Source organism: Hyperolius riggenbachi, chromosome 8 (genome assembly GCF_040937935.1).
Source record: "Hyperolius riggenbachi isolate aHypRig1 chromosome 8, aHypRig1.pri, whole genome shotgun sequence".
Taxonomy (NCBI): domain Eukaryota; kingdom Metazoa; phylum Chordata; class Amphibia; order Anura; family Hyperoliidae; genus Hyperolius; species Hyperolius riggenbachi.
The window spans coordinates 73384623-73408004 of NC_090653.1; the positions used below are offsets into that span (position 1 = coordinate 73384623).

Genomic DNA, 23382 nt, shown 5'->3' on the forward strand with positions numbered 1-23382 from the left:
CCGGAGCTTCTACCACCCCACTGCTGCCACCCTGTGCCCACACTGTCCTAGAAAGATCCTCCGGTCCCCCTCTGCCCATCAACTTTATTTACGTTGACTGGCTACCCACCGAGCCCTGGCTGCATGCTTCCTCGCATGTGCAGTATGAGATTACACTTCCTGTGGATGTGCAGGACCACGATGACTTTGTGAGCAAGAGCAAGGATGCATGTGGGCTGGGCCACGTAGGCACAGTGGCTTGGCCACTGGAAAACGATACTGAAGCACAGTGGTAGACCGGAGGATCATTCCAGGATGGTGTGGGCACAGGACGGCTGCAGGGGGCTGGTAAAAGCCCCAGGTAAGTGATTTTTTTTTTTTTTTTTTACTTTAGTTTTGGTTCCTTTTAAGCAACATAAAGTTTACTATAGTATTCCACCACACAGATTGGGGAAATAGGTTTACTAGAGACATGCAGGCCCAGATTTTATGCTTTTTATTATTCAAGATTAGAGTTGGGCCGAACCTCCGATTTTAGGTTCGCGAACCGGGTTCGCGAACTTTCGCGGAAGGTTCGGTTCGCGTTAAAGTTCGCGAACCGCAATAGACTTCAATGGGGATGCGAACTTTGAAAAAAAAAAAAAATTATGCTGGCCACAAAAGTGATGGAAAAGATGTTTCAAGGGGTCTAACACCTGGAGGGGGGCATAGCGGAGTGGGATAGATGCCAAAAGTCCCCGGGAAAAATCTGGATTTGATGCAAAGCAGCGTTTTAAGGGCAGAAATCACATTGAATGCTAAATGACAGGCCTAAAGTGCTTTAAAACATCTTGCATGTGTATACATCAATCAGGTAGTGTAATTAAGATACTGCTTCACACTGACACACCAAACTGTTCACTGAACAGAACAGGTATGCAGTGGCGGGTTCACTGAACAGGTATGCAGTGGCAGGATCAATGAACAGGTATGCAGTGGCAGGATCACTGAACAGGTACGCAGTGGCAGGATCACTGAACAGGTATGCACTGGCAGGATCACTGAACAGGTATGCAGTGGCAGGATCAATGAACAGGTATGCAGTGGCAGGATCACTGAACAGGTATGCAGTGGCAGGATCAATGAACAGGTATGCACTGGCAGGATCACTGAACAGGTATGCACTGGCAGGATCACTGAACAGGTATGCAGTGGCAGGATCAATGAACAGGTATGCAGTGGCAGGATCACAGTACAGGTATGCAGTGGGCTGAGGGCTCACTGAACAGAACAGGTATGCAGCCAGGAAGAAGTTAAGCCTAACTAATCTTTCCCTATGAGAGACTGCAGCAGCTCGCCCTACTCTCACTAATGCAGGCACACGAGTGGCCATAACGGCCGCCGCTGCCTGCCTTATATAAGGGGGGGTGGGGCTCCAGGGGCTAGTGTAGCCTAATTGGCTACACTGGGCCTGCTGACTGTGATGTAGAGGGTCAAAGTTGACCCTCAGGTGCATTATGGGGCGAACCGATTTTTTGCGAACTTTTGCCGCAAAACGTTCGCGTGCGACACCCGCACGCGAACCACCTAAGTTCGCGCGAACCACGTTCGCCGGCGAACCGTTCGGCCCAACTCTATTCAAGATAAGTAGCCCTCTACTCATATGGTTCTTAAACATCCACATTGAAATGAGGCATGTCATAATAGATATAATAAATCACCACCATACCATTGTCCACACCTGCACAACCAGTTTTGCTAGTATTGCATCATTAGGGGCTAGCCAGCCAGGAAGGAGTAGACAGCAATACGGTTGTGATGATTTTTTTTATTTTTGCTTATTTACTTTCGAGGTCCCTGTCAGAAGAGCAAGAATGTAAGGGCAAGCTTTTTATTATTGTACTTGACCTGTTTGAAGCTCTGACTGAGCAAATAAACGCAAGTATTTTATGGCATACACTTAAAGGTGATTTATTATATCTGGGGCTGATTGCGGTGGAACAAAGGCACTCGGTAGGACGGCGAGGGACACAGCTGTGCTCATGGGGCTGGAGGAAGCCCTGGGTAAGTATAAAACCCAGAGATCTTATTTTTGATCTCAGGTACACTTTAAGCATATTGCCTGGTGCACATGAAAATAAGGTCATCGGGCACACAATGGTGCTCAACTAGTAGCAAGGTTAATGAGAAGAGGACACTAGCAGACACAGGTAAATCACTTATGAGGACAGTGTCTCATGGCCCAGAGGCCCCAGACAAAAAAGAAGAAGAACCTATTAGCTGAATTCAACCACACCAATAGAAACATATGACAGACTTTTTCTTACAGTATTTATTTTCTAGATATTTTTGTGATTTTTCTGTGAAGTTTAAGAAGAAACCTAGAATTTCAGATGATGTACTCATTGTATAGACTCTCAGTTTACATACTCTGACCAGGCATGGGCAAACTTGGCCCTCCAGCTGTTAAGGAACTACAAGTCCCACAATGCATTTGCCTTTATGAGTCATGACTGTGGCTGTAAGAGTCCTGCAATGCATTGTGGGACTTGTAGTTCCTTAACAGCTGGAGGGCCAAGTTTGCCCATGCCTGGTCTAGACACTGGTTCATAATTACCTCGTGTTAAATACAAAGATATCCTATGTTGTTTACCGTGATGCATCATCTCAGTTTATGATGTGTATGTAATCACAGGAAAGATGCAGGAGGAGATAGACAGTGTTATTGGGCAGAGTCGGTGTCCATCAGCATCAGACCGTATCAGCATGCCATATACAGATGCAGTGGTTCATGAGATTCAGAGATTTGCTGACATAGTGCCCATGGGAGTAGCACGCGCTACAAGCAAAGACACAGAGTTCCGAGGATACCATATCCCAAAGGTGAGGACATTTGGATGTTTGTGAGTTTCTCCAGGAGACACCAAATATATAGAAACCTATACAGTAATTAACTATGAAATTTACAAACATTTTTTATACAATGCTTCACTAATCCGTTCATTTTATAGCTCCTTTAAACTATTGGATTTTAGATAGCTATAAAAAAATAAGATTTTGATTGGTTAGATTAAAATATCCTGTTTCTGTATTATAGAGTATCAAAATGAAATCCTCTTTCACAAATGAAGTCGGGAGGAAAAACCCAAATATACAGTATTTAAATCCTAAAAATAATAATATTAATACCTTATATACTTGTGTATGAGCCTAATTTTTCAGCACAAAAAATGTGCTGAAAAGTTACCCCCTCGGCTTATATGCGAGTCAGTGGAGCAGACAGGATGTTGGGGCAGGTTTTGTTACTAGCAGAGGAGCGTAAGATTCATGTACTAGTGATCTTGCTCTTACCAGCTTACTCCCTGCTATGTCTGTGCCCCCCATCCCCTGCAACATGGTGTGCAGAGTGTGCTGTTCAAGACATTCTGTGTCCCCTGGCTTATGGAGCATGCCATCAACGTGTCAGTGGTGCAGTGATTGGGGATTCCTCCTGTGTGGCAGCCGCTGTGTCTCACATCTATGATGCTATCTAGTTGCGTCTTGACACACAGCAGTATCATCATTGGGGCACATCTGGCTATGGGGAGGGGGGGCTAACTCGTACTGGGGGCACATTTTTCTACTATGGAGGTGGCAGCGGGGAGGGGGCTTAGGGCCTGTACACACTGAAAACCGTAAGTGCAAATGCAGTGCAATGCGATTGCATTTTTAATCAAATTTCTACTTGCGATTTTTGCGCGCTTACGATACGCTTGCGGTTTTACTGATCTTTTCCTGGTTTTCTGATTGCTTACCTAAAAAACACAATGAAAATCGCATGCATTGCGTTTTTCATGTGTTTTTTAAAACGCAGTGCTTAAAAAGCGCAGCAGTCAGTGTGGTTGCGTTTTTCTAAAAATGCAACACACCGGTGTTTACAGGTCATCATGATTTTTATGATTTTTCAAAAGATCTTGCCATTTAAAAAACACATGCGATTTTAAAAACGCAGTGCAAATGCAGCAAGTGTGTACATGCCCTTATACACGAGTCAATCACTTTTTCCTGTGGGTGCCTCAACTTATACATAGGTCAGTTTATATGCGAGTATAAACGGTAATTATAATAATTATAATATAAGCAGTTCTATCTCAGTGAGATAGGCATTCGTTTGGCCTACTCAGTGTACTGACTGAGTGTGCAATATTCTATGTGAGTGTTCAGTCACAAACCTTTCTATTCAAGTAGTAATGATCATAATCTGCTTATTACGATTGTGCAAAGTGTTAAAAGTGAATCAACCCCAGTGTTCTTTCACATAAAATATATATAATTCATTTTACAAAAGCAGTTACGCACTGTAGTTTTTGTACACATACTTTGTACATGTTACTCTTACCTGCACCCACAATAACCTAAATGAAAGAATAAAAATAAACTGCCTGACCCTTCATTTTTGGACATTTCATTTCAGGGTACAATGATTGCCCCATTGCTGACTTCAGTCCATAAAGATGGCCAATATTTTAAGCAGCCTGAAGAATTTAACCCTGGACACTTTCTGGATGAAAACGGAGGTTTCAGAAATAGTGATGCTTTTCTGCCCTTTTCTATAGGTAATGCAAAAGCAATAATCAGTATGGAATTCATCAAAAATGAATGAATAATTTAGTAAAGTGGACCTAGACTCCTAATATGATTATGTCTAAAGCTCGGCTTTCATTGACAATTTAGTTCTAAAAATGTTTTCGGCCTCTTGCACACTACATGCGATTCCGATTTTTTTTTTTCCAACCCGATTTTTGATTCCGATTAAAAAAAATACTGCATGCTGTTACGTTTTTTAATCGGAATTAAATATCGGACGTATAAAAAATCTGAATCGCATGTAGTGTGCAAGAGGTCTAAATTAGTTTCATACTAATTTTAACATGCTCTTCCTTGAGGGCCAATGCTAAAAAAAACTAAAGGAAAAAGGCACATTAGGGTATCCCGAGAGCAAACGAGACCCTCAACACACAATTGTAAAAAAAAAACTCACATGACATGATGCTGGTTTACACATTCATTACAGACCATAGTCCAGAGCACTTAATTGGTACATTGATAACTGAGTGACCACAGTAAACTGATGACCTTGAATGTGAGAGATAGGCTGACTGGGAGTCTCCTGCTAGGCTAGATTCCCACTACAGCCTAAAGCTGTCCACTTCACGGAACAGACCAACGGACATGTTGATGGATCCTATGTTAACCATAATGTCTGTTCAGACATGTCCCAACATTTATGTTCTGTCTGGTATCCATTGCCTCTTTGCAATGATGGAATGCAAAACTCTGACTTGCATAATTTCACCGGTCAGACGTTGGACATGTTATCTATGATCTGTCCGATGCAATAGACACAGTATTGGTCTGTTGTCTATCTATAATCTGTATACCGGCACTTTTCCCCCTCAGTGGACTGAGGGGCGGTTCCATCAGGAGTAGTGGAATTGAATGGATGGTGACATATGAGTAAAATTTGCAAAATGTATGTGGCAACCAGCCGAGTGAGAATAGACACAGTCCATTTTCATAGGCTTCTATTAATTCCGTTGGCATCCGCTTTGGCCAATCTGGAATTATCATGTATGGTGCATGTTTGTGTTCTGCTCATCGGAACCGAATGAATGGATCCATTCCAAATGGACTAATATGAACAGATCCTATTGCTTTGCTTAGAATTTGTTCACCTATGTGCTGCTCTGTTCTGTTTAGTTCCGCTAAACAGAATTTTTTTTGTGCAGTGTGAACTGAACAAATACCACTAAAAAGATTAGAAGGTTAGTGCACCAGGACTCTTTTTTTTTTGATTTTCATGAAAAGTATAAAATCCTTTAGTAATATTTCTACTACTGTTGTTCATTCACAGGGAAGAGAAGCTGTCTCGGAGAGGGTCTGGCTCGAATGGAGATCTTCCTCTTTGTAACTACCGTACTGCAGAAGTTTAATCTGAAAACAAACAAAGCCCCAGAAGATATTGATATTACCCCAGAACCTGGAAATAATGGTTCTTTACCCCGTTCATACCATATGAGTGCGGAATCCAGATAACAAAACATTTAATTTATTACAGCATTTAAAGGCTAACCCAAAGAGAAATTATTTTAGCGTTGCACACTGTGGAACTGTAATAAGGGTTCAGAAAGGCTTTAGGGTTTTATTGGTGCCTTTGTCCCCACTGAGGAGATTGGACCCGATCTAATTCTCTTTTTCTTTTAAGTTTTCTCCTAGGAGATAATTTTTTATCTTCTGTTTAAAATAACTCTTCAGCATTCTGCAATTGAAAAAGGAGATGACAAAGAACTGTCCAAATTATTATAGTATTGTCTTGCTTTGCTGGAGAAAACCTAGGATAAAAAGGGAATTAGATTTGGGCCCATTGTTTCTCACTCCATGTGCCCCCCCCAACCCCCCCCCCCCCCCCCCCCCCCCAGGCACTACCATGGTTTTATTATGGGGTCTGAAGATAAGTGAGAAACAAGTATTTATTGCGGTCTATGTCTATAGTTAAAGTATCCGGTATACCCACTTCCTGCCAAGAAAGTCTAGGAGAACTAATGGAAAAGCATGTGATCAGTTTGGTCAGGTAATAGATATGCAAGTCTCTGATTTTCTAGTCATGATCATGTGCTAAATCAAGATGTGCTCTTAGCAAATTAGAGCTTTGGAAATCTATCAGCTAATCAAACAAACCACATGCTTCTCCATGAGTTCTCCTAGACATGACTGTCACTAAAGGTAGCCATACACTGGTCGATTTGCCATCAGATTCGACCAACAGATAGATCCCTCTCTGATCGAATCTGATCAGAGAGGGATCGTATGGCTGCCTTTACTGCAAACAGATTGTAAACCGATTTCAGCCTGAAACCGTTCACAATCTGTTGTGGTGCGCCCTCTACTGTTTAAACTTCCTGCCGGGCAGGAGGAACTGAAGCATGCCGAAGACCAGAGCGGAGACAGAGCAGCGGTGACCAGGGGACTGGAGTCGCGCCGGCGGAGCAGGTAATGTATGCCGCTCTATTGCGTCGGTCGTCGGGCACTCGAACGCCGCTAGCGACGCGCTCCCTACCCGCGGGCGATCGACGGTAATTTTCCGCACGGAGCGATCGACGGGATCGGACGAAGTGGATCGAAATTCGGCGTGTAGCGCTAACGATTGGCAGCAGATTCGATCCAAGTGATCGAATCTGCTGTCGAAACGGCCGCAAATCGGGCCAGTGTATGGCCAGCTTAAAGGTGACTTCTGCCTGGTAAGAACACAGGCTGAAAGAAAAAAAACCGAAATAGGTTTTAACTAATATTAATTTTTCTGGACTGCAACAGTTTGTATGCTATAAACACATTTTGTACTACAAATCTTTGTTTGCCTTAAATTACATAATGACCTCTCATAGAGTGTTGATTTTCATTATTTTGTGATGTAATTGAAATTTAGTCTTATCAATTCAACTAAATTACACAACCCATAATAAGTAGGGACTGGCAGAATTTCCCCCCTAAAATTCATGAAAATTGCCTGGAAACTTAACAGCTTTTTCAGCCTGATTGGCTCCCTGGCAGTTCTTGCTTATAAAGGTCAATGGCAATGACATAGAATGGAAAAATGAAATCAAATAAACAATTGGAGCCAAAAAAATAAGTAGTAAGCCTTCTGAGCACCTATGTCTCTATAATTTACAAAGCCTGAATCAGAGATTCTACACACCTATTATTATCCTATATAGAGGACTAAAACATAACTTTTAATAAAATTATTAAAATATATTAGAAGCCTGTGAGACGGCTGCTAATTTACAGAAGAAACTGAATCAATGCAAAAGCTGTGGGTACTATGGTAAGTATGAAAGTAAGAAGGTGAGGTAATAACCTCACCAACCCATCAGCTATGGTGTGGGAGGTAAACAGTTAATTTCAAATGTAATAATATGTGTTTATTTAATCAAAATGTATGTGGATGTAGCTTTACTATTTGGCCAAAAGATGGCCACAGTGAAAAACATTTTTTTAGTCCTGGAAGCGAATGCTCTCGCTTCCAGGAGGCATGTGGAAGATGGGAAACTATTTTTGCTCAGAAAGACTGCGGCCTCAGATAAGAAGCTGTCGGTTTTTCTGCAGGGGACTTAGATGTTCCAATTCATTGATCTCTGGGCTAACGGGGGGTGGCACGGGCATGCGCAGACGCGCGCAACAGCACAGCAGCAGCTGCCTGGATGTGACAATCACGTCCAGGCGGCAGGAATGGATAAACATTACATAACTTGATTTACAACTTACCATATTTCCAATGCTTACATATGATTTAGCGGCCAGGAGATTTGGCCGCAGGGTAAAGCCGATAAACGGCTCACCCTGCTCCTGCACAAGTCCCGGCGGCGCTAATTACCTTTCCCCCTCCAGGTTGCCGTGGATAGTGGGGGAAAGATGTAATTCCGCTTCCAGCTATTGCTGGCAGCCAAATTAGAGATTTTTTGATTAATCTGTGCTCCATCTTTTGACGACGCCCAAATTACTCTCTGAACGCCACTTTAGCCGTAATTCCTATTACAGCCTATGGTGACACCCAAATCTCCTGCGCTGTTTCCATAACGCTGTTTCCAACCACTGCCTTGCTGAAGAAACTGAGGATAAAGGTGCTGGACTAGTCAAGGATATCTCCAGACCTAAACCCTATTAAGCATCTTTGGGGCATCCTCAAAACAAAAGGTGGAGGAGTGACACATTCACCAGCTACATGATGTCATCAAGGAGGAGTAGGAGAGGATTCCAGTGGTAACTTGTGAAGCTCTAGTGATCTCCATGACCAGAGAGTATAAGGGAGTGCTGAAAACTAATGGTGGACACACAAAATATTGACCCTTTGGGCCAGTGCCAGGGCAAGGTTCTCCAGCACCCAAGGCTGAGAAACCAAAGTGCGCTCCTCCATCCCTCCCACCCCAGCCATCACACACTGATTGTTATTAGACTAAGGCTCAACACACACCATACAATCTTGGTTGTTCAATCTTACCACTTTCATGTAGTATAAGAGCTTAACCAATCAATCATTCAAGGTATTTTCAATCTGTTGGCCCTTATACTACATAGATTTGATAAATCTGTACAACCAAGATTGTATGGTGTGTGTTAAGCTTAAGAGGCGCTTTCTTGGAACAGAAAGAATTTGCGATAATTCAGGTTGGAGTGAGCTTGAGATGTCTCCCAGGGCATCACTGCTGAATATATGCAAATTAACCATTGTTGCCCTTAGAAGCTAAACACTGCATTCCAGCGGCTCTGGAGGTGTGTTTAGCTTCTAAGGGCAACAATGGTTCATTTGCATATATTCAGCAGTGATGCACTGGGTGACATCTCAAGCTCACTGCAACCTGAATTATCGCAAATTCTTTCTGTTCTAAAAAAGCAAACTTTTGTATTTCTTAGCACTTTAGTAAGGGGGCTTTTAGGACCATTGTAGCCCCTCACACACTCCAATGAGTTCTGGTTCACCATGAGCTTGGCTGTAGCTTAAGTTCAGCAGCAGCCGCCGCTATTAGTAAGAGGCAGTGGGTGGGGATGACCCACCTCTTCCGCGTTCCATCGTGCATTCCACTGTCGTCACTTTCTGCAATGCTGTCCACTTACAATACAGTGGGCGGCATTGCAGGAATTGACGACAGTGGAACGCACGCTGGAACGCGGAAGATGTGAGTCATCCCCGCCCGCTGCCTCTTACAAATAGTGGCGTCTGCTGCTGAACTTAAGCTACAGGGGGAGCGCAGATGGGGGAACCAGGTGAGGGAGGGGGAGGGTCCGATCCCCCTCCCCGCCGTGAAATTAAGCTGGAGGGGGAGCGCACATGGGGGACTCAGGTGAGGGAGGGGGGGTCCGACCCCCCTCCCCGCCTTGAAATTAAGCTGGAGGGGGAGCGCACATGGAGGACCCAGGTGAGGGAGGGGGGGGTCTGACCCCCCCTCCCCGCCGCTGTGCCCAGTACCCCCTTCCTGCCCGCTACCCCTTATGCAGCGTATGCTACGCCGCGGGTCGGCTACTTTGTTTTTAACCAGTATCTCCTTATTTGGTTTTGACTATGACTACCATTTTAGTAGCCACTATTAATTGCTACATTTGGTCTTACAACAAGGATACTTTATGCAGAGTCAGTATAATTCCTTCACATCCTTATAGGGTGATACAGAATCCCATTTGCATAATCACTTGTCAGTTTTGAACGTTGAACTGACGTTAATGTTTGTATATTCTTCTGAGCACACCTTGTCTCTTATCACTCTGCAAACAGCCCAGCTCCCTAATATCAGCAAGGTCAATATTAGAAAACATAGGCATAGAAATTACAGTGAGGATCTCAAGTTGGAATACCATAACAGTGAAGCAACACTTGCTGCCTAAGTTTACAATGCGTTGCCATGTGCTTTCATTGGTAGACCAAGTTTATGAATTTCCCAGTTGTTACAATGGTTGAGTCTAATAGCAATGTTAAAGTGGACCCAAATTAAAAATACAAGATTTCAGAAATAAAATCTATTTTCTAAATTATAATAATAAATTGCAGCCTTTTTTCAGCTGCATGATGACAAATATCAAATATTTTTACCAAACACACAGGAGATACTCACTTCCCAAACAGTTCTCTTCTGCTTATATAAAGCCTGCAGGCTGCTTGTAAGCCAATCAAGAAGTGCACATACACATTACACCTAGTCTGCAGTGATTAATTCAAACAGAAGCTGAGCTACTCAGCTAGTCATAGGAGAGGGTTTCAGTTGCATATAGACAATGGCTATATGGCCAGCAGGGGGCACCAGCGTGCAGGATATACCCTCTCATCTGCCCCCCTCCTAACTAAACTGCATGGGAATCTACATTAAAATTTAAAAACAATAATGGTGCACAAGCCAGCCTGGGGCCCCAGGAACTCTCACTGCCCGGGGCCCCAGAACCAGCATGCAACACCATATGTGAGCGCAGCCAAGCCCTGGATCTGCCACACCCAGGAGCTTGTCCCCAACTGCTCTGAAACTTACCAAACACACAGGAGATACTCACTTCCCAAACAGTTCTCTGCTGCTTATATAAAGCCTGCAGGCTGCTTGTAAGCCAATCAAGAAGTGCACATACACATTACACCTAGTCTGCAGTGATTAATTCAAACAGAAGCTGAGCTACTCAGCTAGTCATAGGAGAGGGTTTCAGTTGCATATAGACAATGGCTATATGGCCAGCAGGGGGCACCAGCGTGCAGGATATACCCTCTCATCTGCCCCCCTCCTAACTAAACTGCATGGGAATCTACATTAAAATTTAAAAACAATAATGGTGCACAAGCCAGCCTGGGGCCCCAGGAACTCTCACTGCCCGGGGCCCCAGAACCAGCATGCAACACCATATGTGAGCGCAGCCAAGCCCTGGATCTGCCACACCCAGGAGCTTGTCCCCAACTGCTCTGAAACTTACCAAACACACAGGAGATACTCACTTCCCAAACAGTTCTCTGCTGCTTATATAAAGCCTGCAGGCTGCTTGTAAGCCAATCAAGAAGTGCACATACACATTACACCTAGTCTGCAGTGATTAATTCAAACAGAAGCTGAGCTACTCAGCTAGTCATAGGAGAGGGTTTCAGTTGCATATAGACAATGGCTATATGGCCAGCAGGGGGCACCAGCGTGCAGGATATACCCTCTCATCTGCCCCCCTCCTAACTAAACTGCATGGGAATCTACATTAAAATTTAAAAACAATAATGGTGCACAAGCCAGCCTGGGGCCCCAGGAACTCTCACTGCCCGGGGCCCCAGAACCAGCATGCAACACCATATGTGAGCGCAGCCAAGCCCTGGATCTGCCACACCCAGGAGCTTGTCCCCAACTGCTCTGAAACTTACCAAACACACAGGAGATACTCACTTCCCAAACAGTTCTCTGCTGCTTATATAAAGCCTGCAGGCTGCTTGTAAGCCAATCAAGAAGTGCACATACACATTACACCTAGTCTGCAGTGATTAATTCAAACAGAAGCTGAGCTACTCAGCTAGTCATAGGAGAGGGTTTCAGTTGCATATAGACAATGGCTATATGGCCAGCAGGGGGCACCAGCGTGCAGGATATACCCTCTCATCTGCCCCCCTCCTAACTAAACTGCATGGGAATCTACATTAAAATTTAAAAACAATAATGGTGCACAAGCCAGCCTGGGGCCCCAGGAACTCTCACTGCCCGGGGCCCCAGAACCAGCATGCAACACCATATGTGAGCGCAGCCAAGCCCTGGATCTGCCACACCCAGGAGCTTGTCCCCAACTGCTCTGAAACTTACCAAACACACAGGAGATACTCACTTCCCAAACAGTTCTCTGCTGCTTATATAAAGCTTGCAGGCTGCTTGTAAGCCAATCAAGAAGTGCACATACACATTACACCTAGTCTGCAGTGATTAATTCAAACAGAAGTTGAGCTACTCAGCTAGTCATAGGAGAGGGTTTCAGTTGCATATAGACAATGGCTATATGGCCAGCAGGGGGCACCAGCGTGCAGGATATACCCTCTCATCTGCCCCCCTCCTAACTAAACTGCATGGGAATCTACATTAAAATTTAAAAACAATAATGGTGCACAAGCCAGCCTGGGGCCCCAGGAACTCTCACTGCCCGGGGCCCCAGAACCAGCATGCAACACCATATGTGAGCGCAGCCAAGCCCTGGATCTGCCACACCCAGGAGCTTGTCCCCAACTGCTCTGAAACTTACCAAACACACAGGAGATACTCACTTCCCAAACAGTTCTCTGCTGCTTATATAAAGCCTGCAGGCTGCTTGTAAGCCAATCAAGAAGTGCACATACACATTACACCTAGTCTGCAGTGATTAATTCAAACAGAAGCTGAGCTACTCAGCTAGTCATAGGAGAGGGTTTCAGTTGCATATAGACAATGGCTATATGGCCAGCAGGGGGCACCAGCGTGCAGGATATACCCTCTCATCTGCCCCCCTCCTAACTAAACTGCATGGGAATCTACATTAAAATTTAAAAACAATAATGGTGCACAAGCCAGCCTGGGGCCCCAGGAACTCTCACTGCCCGGGGCCCCAGAACCAGCATGCAACACCATATGTGAGCGCAGCCAAGCCCTGGATCTGCCACACCCAGGAGCTTGTCCCCAACTGCTCTGAAACTTACCAAACACACAGGAGATACTCACTTCCCAAACAGTTCTCTGCTGCTTATATAAAGCCTGCAGGCTGCTTGTAAGCCAATCAAGAAGTGCACATACACATTACACCTAGTCTGCAGTGATTAATTCAAACAGAAGCTGAGCTACTCAGCTAGTCATAGGAGAGGGTTTCAGTTGCATATAGACAATGGCTATATGGCCAGCAGGGGGCACCAGCGTGCAGGATATACCCTCTCATCTGCCCCCCTCCTAACTAAACTGCATGGGAATCTACATTAAAATTTAAAAACAATAATGGTGCACAAGCCAGCCTGGGGCCCCAGGAACTCTCACTGCCCGGGGCCCCAGAACCAGCATGCAACACCATATGTGAGCGCAGCCAAGCCCTGGATCTGCCACACCCAGGAGCTTGTCCCCAACTGCTCTGAAACTTACCAAACACACAGGAGATACTCACTTCCCAAACAGTTCTCTGCTGCTTATATAAAGCCTGCAGGCTGCTTGTAAGCCAATCAAGAAGTGCACATACACATTACACCTAGTCTGCAGTGATTAATTCAAACAGAAGCTGAGCTACTCAGCTAGTCATAGGAGAGGGTTTCAGTTGCATATAGACAATGGCTATATGGCCAGCAGGGGGCACCAGCGTGCAGGATATACCCTCTCATCTGCCCCCCTCCTAACTAAACTGCATGGGAATCTACATTAAAATTTTAAAACAATAATGGTGCACAAGCCAGCCTGGGGCCCCAGGAACTCTCACTGCCCGGGGCCCCAGAACCAGCATGCAACACCATATGTGAGCGCAGCCAAGCCCTGGATCTGCCACACCCAGGAGCTTGTCCCCAACTGCTCTGAAACTTACCAAACACACAGGAGATACTCACTTCCCAAACAGTTCTCTGCTGCTTATATAAAGCCTGCAGGCTGCTTGTAAGCCAATCAAGAAGTGCACATACACATTACACCTAGTCTGCAGTGATTAATTCAAACAGAAGCTGAGCTACTCAGCTAGTCATAGGAGAGGGTTTCAGTTGCATATAGACAATGGCTATATGGCCAGCAGGGGGCACCAGCGTGCAGGATATACCCTCTCATCTGCCCCCCTCCTAACTAAACTGCATGGGAATCTACATTAAAATTTAAAAACAATAATGGTGCACAAGCCAGCCTGGGGCCCCAGGAACTCTCACTGCCCGGGGCCCCAGAACCAGCATGCAACACCATATGTGAGCGCAGCCAAGCCCTGGATCTGCCACACCCAGGAGCTTGTCCCCAATTGCTCTGAAACTTACCAAACACACATTGATTGGCTTACAAGCAGCCTGCAGGCTTTATATAAGCAGCAGAGAACTGTTTGGGAAGTGAGTATCTCCTGTGTGTTTGGTAAGTTTCAGAGCAGTTGGGGACAAGCTCCTGGGTGTGGCAGATCCAGGGCTTGGCTGCGCTCACATATGGTGTTGCATGCTGGTTCTGGGGCCCCGGGCAGTGAGAGTTCCTGGGGCCCCAGGCTGGCTTGTGCACCATTATTGTTTTTAAATTTTAATGTAGATTCCCATGCAGTTTAGTTAGGAGGGGGGCAGATGAGACGGTATATCCTGCACGCTGGTGCCCCCTGCTGGCCATATAGCCATTGTCTATATGCAACTGAAACCCTCTCCTATGACTAGCTGAGTAGCTCAGCTTCTGTTTGAATTAATCACTGCAGACTAGGTGTAATGTGTATGTGCACTTCTTGATTGGCTTACAAGCAGCCTGCAGGCTTTATATAAGCAGCAGAGAACTGTTTGGGAAGTGAGTATCTCCTGTGTGTTTGGTAAGTTTCAGAGCAGTTGGGGACAAGCTCCTGGGTGTGGCAGATCCAGGGCTTGGCTGCGCTCACATATGGTGTTGCATGCTGGTTCTGGGGCCCCGGGCAGTGAGAGTTCCTGGGGCCCCAGGCTGGCTTGTGCACCATTATTGTTTTTAAATTTTAATGTAGATTCCCATGCAGTTTAGTTAGGAGGGGGGCAGATGAGAGGGTATATCCTGCACGCTGGTGCCCCCTGCTGGCCATATAGCCATTGTCTATATGCAACTGAAACCCTCTCCTATGACTAGCTGAGTAGCTCAGCTTCTGTTTGAATTAATCACTGCAGACTAGGTGTAATGTGTATGTGCACTTCTTGATTGGCTTACAAGCAGCCTGCAGGCTTTATATAAGCAGCAGAGAACTGTTTGGGAAGTGAGTATCTCCTGTGTGTTTGGTAAGTTTCAGAGCAGTTGGGGACAAGCTCCTGGGTGTGGCAGATCCAGGGCTTGGCTGCGCTCACATATGGTGTTGCATGCTGGTTCTGGGGCCCCGGGCAGTGAGAGTTCCTGGGGCCCCAGGCTGGCTTGTGCACCATTATTGTTTTTAAATTTTAATGTAGATTCCCATGCAGTTTAGTTAGGAGGGGGGCAGATGAGAGGGTATATCCTGCACGCTGGTGCCCCCTGCTGGCCATATAGCCATTGTCTATATGCAACTGAAACCCTCTCCTATGACTAGCTGAGTAGCTCAACTTCTGTTTGAATTAATCACTGCAGACTAGGTGTAATGTGTATGTGCACTTCTTGATTGGCTTACAAGCAGCCTGCAGGCTTTATATAAGCAGCAGAGAACTGTTTGGGAAGTGAGTATCTCCTGTGTGTTTGGTAAGTTTCAGAGCAGTTGGGGACAAGCTCCTGGGTGTGGCAGATCCAGGGCTTGGCTGCGCTCACATATGGTGTTGCATGCTGGTTCTGGGGCCCCGGGCAGTGAGAGTTCCTGGGGCCCCAGGCTGGCTTGTGCACCATTATTGTTTTTAAATTTTAATGTAGATTCCCATGCAGTTTAGTTAGGAGGGGGGCAGATGAGAAGGGTATATCCTGCACGCTGGTGCCCCCTGCTGGCCATATAGCCATTGTCTATATGCAACTGAAACCCTCTCCTATGACTAGCTGAGTAGCTCAGCTTCTGTTTGAATTAATCACTGCAGACTAGGTGTAATGTGTATGTGCACTTCTTGATTGGCTTACAAGCAGCCTGCAGGCTTTATATAAGCAGCAGAGAACTGTTTGGGAAGTGAGTATCTCCTGTGTGTTTGGTAAGTTTCAGAGCAGTTGGGGACAAGCTCCTGGGTGTGGCAGATCCAGGGCTTGGCTGCGCTCACATATGGTGTTGCATGCTGGTTCTGGGGCCCCGGGCAGTGAGAGTTCCTGGGGCCCCAGGCTGGCTTGTGCACCATTATTGTTTTTAAATTTTAATGTAGATTCCCATGCAGTTTAGTTAGGAGGGGGGCAGATGAGAGGGTATATCCTGCACGCTGGTGCCCCCTGCTGGCCATATGGCCATTGTCTATATGCAACTGAAACCCTCTCCTATGACTAGCTGAGTAGCTCAGCTTCTGTTTGAATTAATCACTGCAGACTAGGTGTAATGTGTATGTGCACTTCTTGATTGGCTTACAAGCAGCCTGCAGGCTTTATATAAGCAGCAGAGAACTGTTTGGGAAGTGAGTATCTCCTGTGTGTTTGGTAAGTTTCAGAGCAGTTGGGGACAAGCTCCTGGGTGTGGCAGATCCAGGGCTTGGCTGCGCTCACATATGGTGTTGCATGCTGGTTCTGGGGCCCCGGGCAGTGAGAGTTCCTGGGGCCCCAGGCTGGCTTGTGCACCATTATTGTTTTTAAATTTTAATGTAGATTCCCATGCAGTTTAGTTAGGAGGGGGGCAGATGAGAGGGTATATCCTGCACGCTGGTGCCCCCTGCTGGCCATATAGCCATTGTCTATATGCAACTGAAACCCTCTCCTATGACTAGGTGAGTAGCTCAACTTCTGTTTGAATTAATCACTGCAGACTAGGTGTAATGTGTATGTGCACTTCTTGATTGGCTTACAAGCAGCCTGCAGGCTTTATATAAGCAGCAGAGAACTGTTTGGGAAGTGAGTATCTCCTGTGTGTTTGGTAAGTTTCAGAGCAGTTGGGGACAAGCTCCTGGGTGTGGCAGATCCAGGGCTTGGCTGCGCTCACATATGGTGTTGCATGCTGGTTCTGGGGCCCCGGGCAGTGAGAGTTCCTGGGGCCCCAGGCTGGCTTGTGCACCATTATTGTTTTTAAATTTTAATGTAGATTCCCATGCAGTTTAGTTAGGAGGGGGGCAGATGAGAAGGGTATATCCTGCACGCTGGTGCCCCCTGCTGGCCATATAGCCATTGTCTATATGCAACTGAAACCCTCTCCTATGACTAGCTGAGTAGCTCAGCTTCTGTTTGAATTAATCACTGCAGACTAGGTGTAATGTGTATGTGCACTTCTTGATTGGCTTACAAGCAGCCTGCAGGCTTTATATAAGCAGCAGAGAACTGTTTGGGAAGTGAGTATCTCCTGTGTGTTTGGTAAGTTTCAGAGCAGTTGGGGACAAGCTCCTGGGTGTGGCAGATCCAGGGCTTGGCTGCGCTCACATATGGTGTTGCATGCTGGTTCTGGGGCCCCGGGCAGTGAGAGTTCCTGGGGCCCCAGGCTGGCTTGTGCACCATTATTGTTTTTAAATTTTAATGTAGATTCCCATGCAGTTTAGTTAGGAGGGGGGCAGATGAGAGGGTATATCCTGCACGCTGGTGCCCCCTGCTGGCCATATAGCCATTGTCTATATGCAACTGAAACCCTCTCCTATGACTAGCTGAGTAGCTCAGCTTCTGTTTGAATTAATCACTGCAGACTAGGTGTAATGTGTATGTGCACTTCTTGATTGGCTTACAAGCAGCCTGCAGGCTTTATATAAGCAGCAGAGAACTGTTTGGGAAGTGAGTATCTCCTGTGTGTTTGGTAAGTTTCAGAGCAGTTGGGGACAAGCTCCTGGGTGTGGCAGATCCAGGGCTTGGCTGCGCTCACATATGGTGTTGCATGCTGGTTCTGGGGCCCCGGGCAGTGAGAGTTCCTGGGGCCTCAGGCTGGCTTGTGCATCATTATTGTTTTTAAATTTTAATGTGGATTTCCATGCAGTTTAGTTAGGAGGGGGGCAGATGAGAGGGTATATCCTGCACGCTGGTGCCCCCTGCTGGCCATATAGCCATTGTCTATATGCAACTGAAACCCTCTACTATGACTAGCTGAGTAGCTCAGCTTCTGTTTGAATTAATCACTGCAGACTAGGTGTAATGTGTATGTGCACTTCTTGATTGGCTTACAAGCAGCCTGCAGGCTTTATATAAGCAGCAGAGAACTGTTTGGGAAGTGAGTATCTCCTGTGTGTTTGGTAAGTTTCAGAGCAGTTGGGGACAAGCTCCTGGGTGTGGCAGATCCAGGGCTTGGCTGCGCTCACATATGGTGTTGCATGCTGGTTCTGGGGCCCCGGGCAGTGAGAGTTCCTGGGGCCCCAGGCTGGCTTGTGCACCATTATTGTTTTTAAATATCAAATATTTAACATTTATTGTAGGAACCCCTCCCTTCCTTTCATATTGCCGGGACAGAATCCGGCAGACTGGTGGAGTAGGAGGTGTCCAGCAAAGGAGGAATTGCTAATGGCTGCCACTAGTGATGGGCGAACACCTGGATGTTCGGGTTCGGGAAAGTTCGCCGAACATGGCCGAGATGTTCGGCATGTTCGGGCCGAACCCCGAACTTCCCGAACATCCCTATTTTGGGGGCCCTATGGGGTCGCAGGCATAAGGGGGGAGCATGCCCCGATCGCGGGGGGGGTCGGAAATTCCCCCCACCCCCTCCGCTAGCGCTCCCCCCTCTGCCCGCTTCCCCATTCAAAAGTTTCAAGAAGTACCTGTATAGCGGATGGCCTGGCAGTGGCACTGTGGAGTGAGGAGGAGGAGGAGTCCGGAGAGTGACGAGTTGAGGGAGGCCGGGCAGCGGGCGTGAGGTCAGAGAAAGGGCGGAACTCGCCCTTTCTCTGACCTCACGCCCGCTGCCCGGCCTCCCTCAACTCGTCACTCTCCGGACTCCTCCTCCTCCTCACTCCACAGTGCCACTGCCAGGCCATCCGCTATACAGCTACTTCTTGAAACTTTTGAATGGGGAAGCGGGCAGAGGGGGGAGCGCTAGCGGAGGGGGTGGGGGGAATTTCCGACCCCCCCCGCAATCGGGGCATGCTCCCCCCTTATGCCTGCGACCCCATAGGGGGGCCGTATTGCGGCCTGTTCGGCCGAACAGGGCCCTGTTCGCCCGAACAGGGGCCCTGTTCGGCCCTGTTCGGGGGCATACAGAAGTTCGGGGCGAACCCGAACTTAAAAGGCCGAACACCATGAGGTGTTCGGCCGAACTCGAACATCACCCGAACAGGGTGATGTTCTGCAGAACCCGAACAGTGGCGAACACTGTTCGCCCAACACTAGCTGCCACCTGTATAACTCTAGTTATGGAAAGAGAAGGGTGAAAAGCATGCACTGAAATGCTCATAGGCTTGAAGGAGTGTTTATTTATCTTTGTATGTGTCAGAGTGCTGCAACTAAATTGTAACGATTGATGTCAGCGCACAGAGAGAATCTGATTATTGGCGATCTGCAGTATCACCAAGAATACAGATATATACCCGATTATTGATGATCTGCAGTATCACCGATAATCAGATATATTGCTAACCTCTGGACACCTGAAGCGTGTGAGTGTTTGGTGCAACAGTAGAAATTGGACCACTGGGGTAGCAAGTGGTCCAATAAGTAGAGACAGACTCTACTGCAGACAAAGACTCCAGGGAAAGGAGTCTTGGACTGGATAACAGCAGTGCCCCCTCTGAGAGGCAGGGAGCCCCTGCCGGGAGGCTGAGCACCCAAGGAGTGGGTGACAGCCAGAAAGGTCGGGCAGGCCGGGTCGGCAACACACTGACAGATAAAGTACAAAGACAGTAAGCTGATTCGGTATCCAAGACAAGCCGGTTTTGGCAACAGGAATCAGAATGGCAAGGTACCGAATCAGTAATCAAAGGAGTGGTCAGGAAAGCAATACGTCATAACAGATATCAGAACAAGTTCTAGTCTGAGGTGTGAGAGCCTTGATCTCAACACCCTGGAACTATGCTAGAGAATACACAGATGATATACAGTGTCCCTAGTCTGGGGTGTGAGGGCCATGATCTCAACACCCTGGAACTATGCTAGAGAATACACAGATGATATACAGTATCCCTAGTCTGGGGTGTGAGGGCCGTGATCTCAACACCCTGGAACTATGCTAGAGAATACACAGATGATATACAGTATTCCTAGTCTGGGGTGTGAGGGCCGTGATCTCAACACCCTGGAACTATACTAGAGAATAACACAGATAATATACAGTAACTGGCTAAGTGTGGATTCCCAGGTCCTCCTGGTTCCACCACACAGAACGATCTGACTAAGGTCTGAGTGCTAACACATAAGCATTCGCAACGCCAGACAACCAGCAACTGAACAGCAGGAGATATATATAGTAAAGCGCTCCCCAGCGCCGCCCAGCTCCCATCAACCAATCCCCTGAGTGAGCCGGAATCAGCTGACCGCTCTGATCAGCTGATCTTCCTCCTATTGGTATAAAGAGCCTGTCTAGCAGCGCGCGCGCGTAGCTCTCCATCTGTGTGCACTACTAGGTCCAGACAACCCAGACACATGTTGCTGCGGGGTAACCGCCGCACTGGACGCGGAATCCGCCGCCTCACCGTCAGCACATGCGGCGGCCCCCACACCATTCTTCCCATGTGCACTATTAGTTCCAGATAACCTAGCCGCATGCTGACGCGGACAAACCGCCGCATCAGATGCGGAAACAGCCGCCTTACTGCCAGCACACGCGTCGGCTTTTCCGCTATTCATCACATAAATATTTTGAATTAAAAAAATGTTTGGTTAGGATCTGCTTCAAGTGTGGACTCTCCCAAGAAAAGTGCAAAGTCTAAGCAGCCATGGTCCACACCAGAGAGTCCCACAAGGGCCAAAGAGCAGGTACCCCTAGTGGTCAGCAGACTGTGTTGCTGTAAGTGTTTACCAGGTCACAACCCCCGGAACCACCCCAGCAGAGACAGGCAGAACAGGTAATGTCCACAAGAGAGTCAAGCAGTAGTCCAGTCACAACTAGAGGAAAAGGCAGGTGATAGTAGTTGGGTCCTAGGACGTAACTAGGGAGGAGCAGCACCTGCAACTGCAGGGGAGCCTAGAGGTGTGGGGGGCCCCAGTTACTAACCTTGCCTTTCTCTGATACTCCAGATCAGGTGTTTTTGTGGCTGCACATGGTATGGGTGTGAAGATCCTGATGGCCACACTTGTTTTATGATGATTGTAAGATGGGCCCCCAGGCTGTGCGGGTCACCAAGGGGAGGCAGGAAGGGCAGGGTTGTGAATATAGGGGGGCACCATCAAAAATTCTCTGGGAGGGCCCCATAATTTGTAGTTATGCCGCTGGTTGGGTCACAGGCAGAGGCTCAGCAACAGGATTAAAGGAAAAACAGTATTAGGCCTGGAACCCACTAGGAATCACTGCAGTGCCTTAAAATTGCCACAGCGTTGTGTGCAGCGATTCCTAGAGTGTTTGCATTCGCAATTTCCTGATGATTGGAAGCGCTGTGCAGCGATTTCTTAGCTAGAGTTATTCATTTCTTTGAATGTTTAGTTTGGGCTAGATACGAGTTAGGTGGGAGGAGTGGAGATTTTTAAGACATGGAAGAGAAGTACAATAAGTAGATTATACTTTGGGAGGAGTTTGGTTGGACAGACAGACTGCTTGGACATTGGCGGATAGCAGTATTTTTCAGTTGGGTAATTTCGTAAAAGGTAGGAATATGTAAGCAATCATGTGCATAACCTCTGAAAAATGCCAGCTTCCTGAATGCCATAATCCTTTAGATTCAGCGGTTCCCGCGTCTCACACGTCAGTGCAGTCAGATGGGAGTCACCTGATGACTTCCAATTGCTTGCCGGGACACTCCAATGGTCTTTGCCATAAGTAACGTCTCAACGGCTTGACTTGGTGGCTGCATCCCTTGCAACCCAATGTGTATGTGCAATTTATTTGTTTAAAACTATTATCCTTTGGCGTTTGGGTTACATCACACTATTGGCTCCTTGTCTTTTCGGTCAGGGGCGTAACTAGAAATCAAGGGGCCCACCAGCAAAACTTTGATGGGGTCCCCCAATGTTCACACCCTTTCCCCTACCAACCCTTGGTGACCCTAACAGTCTTGGGGCCCATCTTGCAAGGGTCATAAAACAAGTGTGGGCATCCTAATCTTCGCACCTAAAACAAGTGTAGCCACTAGCCACAAAACCACCTGATCTAAAGGATGGACCCCTTTATTGCAGGTAGTGAAGTAGTAGTTAATGGCCTTCTATCAGCTCTCCCACAGGCTGCTTCCCTGTAGTTATGCCCCTGTTTCGGGTGCACTTTGAAGATCATTGGGATCCCACCTTGCAAGCCTAGGCAAGAAAGCACAGTTCTCAAATGTAGTCTTGCTGGCAAGCCGTACTATTTGTTGAAAAAAAAAATAGTATTGTTTTTTGTAACATTAGAACAGGAAAATATCTCAGCATCAGTTCATAATCCCCTTCCAGGCCTGAATCCTAGAGAAGGTCGATGAGATGCAAAAAATGCCAGCTTGCTTGCAAATGTAATGCGAGTTGTATGAAGTAGAATGGGGCCAATCACTATTAGCAAGAAGTAAATTTGACTGGGTAATTCCAAAACTGCATAAACTTTGTATGAAAACGGGAATTATTTGTCTGTCATTGACCATCTCTAATGGCAATGGTGGGATAACAGTCTGTGGGAAGGCGTGGCATCAGAGGGCAGACCAATCCTTATCTGCCTGTACAAACATGTGACTAAATGGGGGAGTGTTTCAGAGTGCCTGAGAATGAGCAGCAAGCTGTTGTCAGGGGTGCATGAAAAAAGGGCGCTAGGAAAAAAAGGGCCCGGTTAGATAACGAATTGGCGTTGGTGAATAACAAAATCTCAATAACAATAAACATCTTTAATGAAATTGGTTAACAATAATTACAGTTTTAGAACAGATGGGAGATGATAACGAAAAGATATTAACGTAAAAATCGTTACGTAATTTAACAACACACATCCAACCCTCGTTACATAATTTAACAACACACACTCAATCCTACTCTCACACAGAACCCTCCCCTGGTGGTGCCTAAAACCAACCACTCCCCTGGTGGTGCCTAACTCTAACAACCCCCCCAGTGGTTCCTAGCCCTAACCCTCTGGTAGTGCCTAACCCTAACACCCCCCCCCCCACCCCCG

At 46.7% G+C, this 23382-nt stretch overlaps 1 protein-coding gene across 2 annotated transcripts in view; it reads left to right on the forward strand.

Moving 5' to 3' along the window:
* The window catches only part of LOC137528924 (cytochrome P450 2A5-like), a 34551-nt gene extending 27171 nt beyond the window's left edge, over positions 1-7380 (forward strand). For both annotated transcript variants that reach the window (XM_068250691.1, XM_068250692.1), the window contains 3 exons: positions 2654-2841; positions 4412-4553; positions 5852-7380. In XM_068250691.1, coding sequence (XP_068106792.1) covers positions 2654-2841; positions 4412-4553; positions 5852-6033 — 512 coding nt within the window. In that variant the 3' untranslated portion in view covers positions 6034-7380. The remainder of the gene's footprint in view (positions 1-2653; positions 2842-4411; positions 4554-5851) is intronic.
* The last annotated feature ends 16002 nt before the right edge of the window (positions 7381-23382 follow it).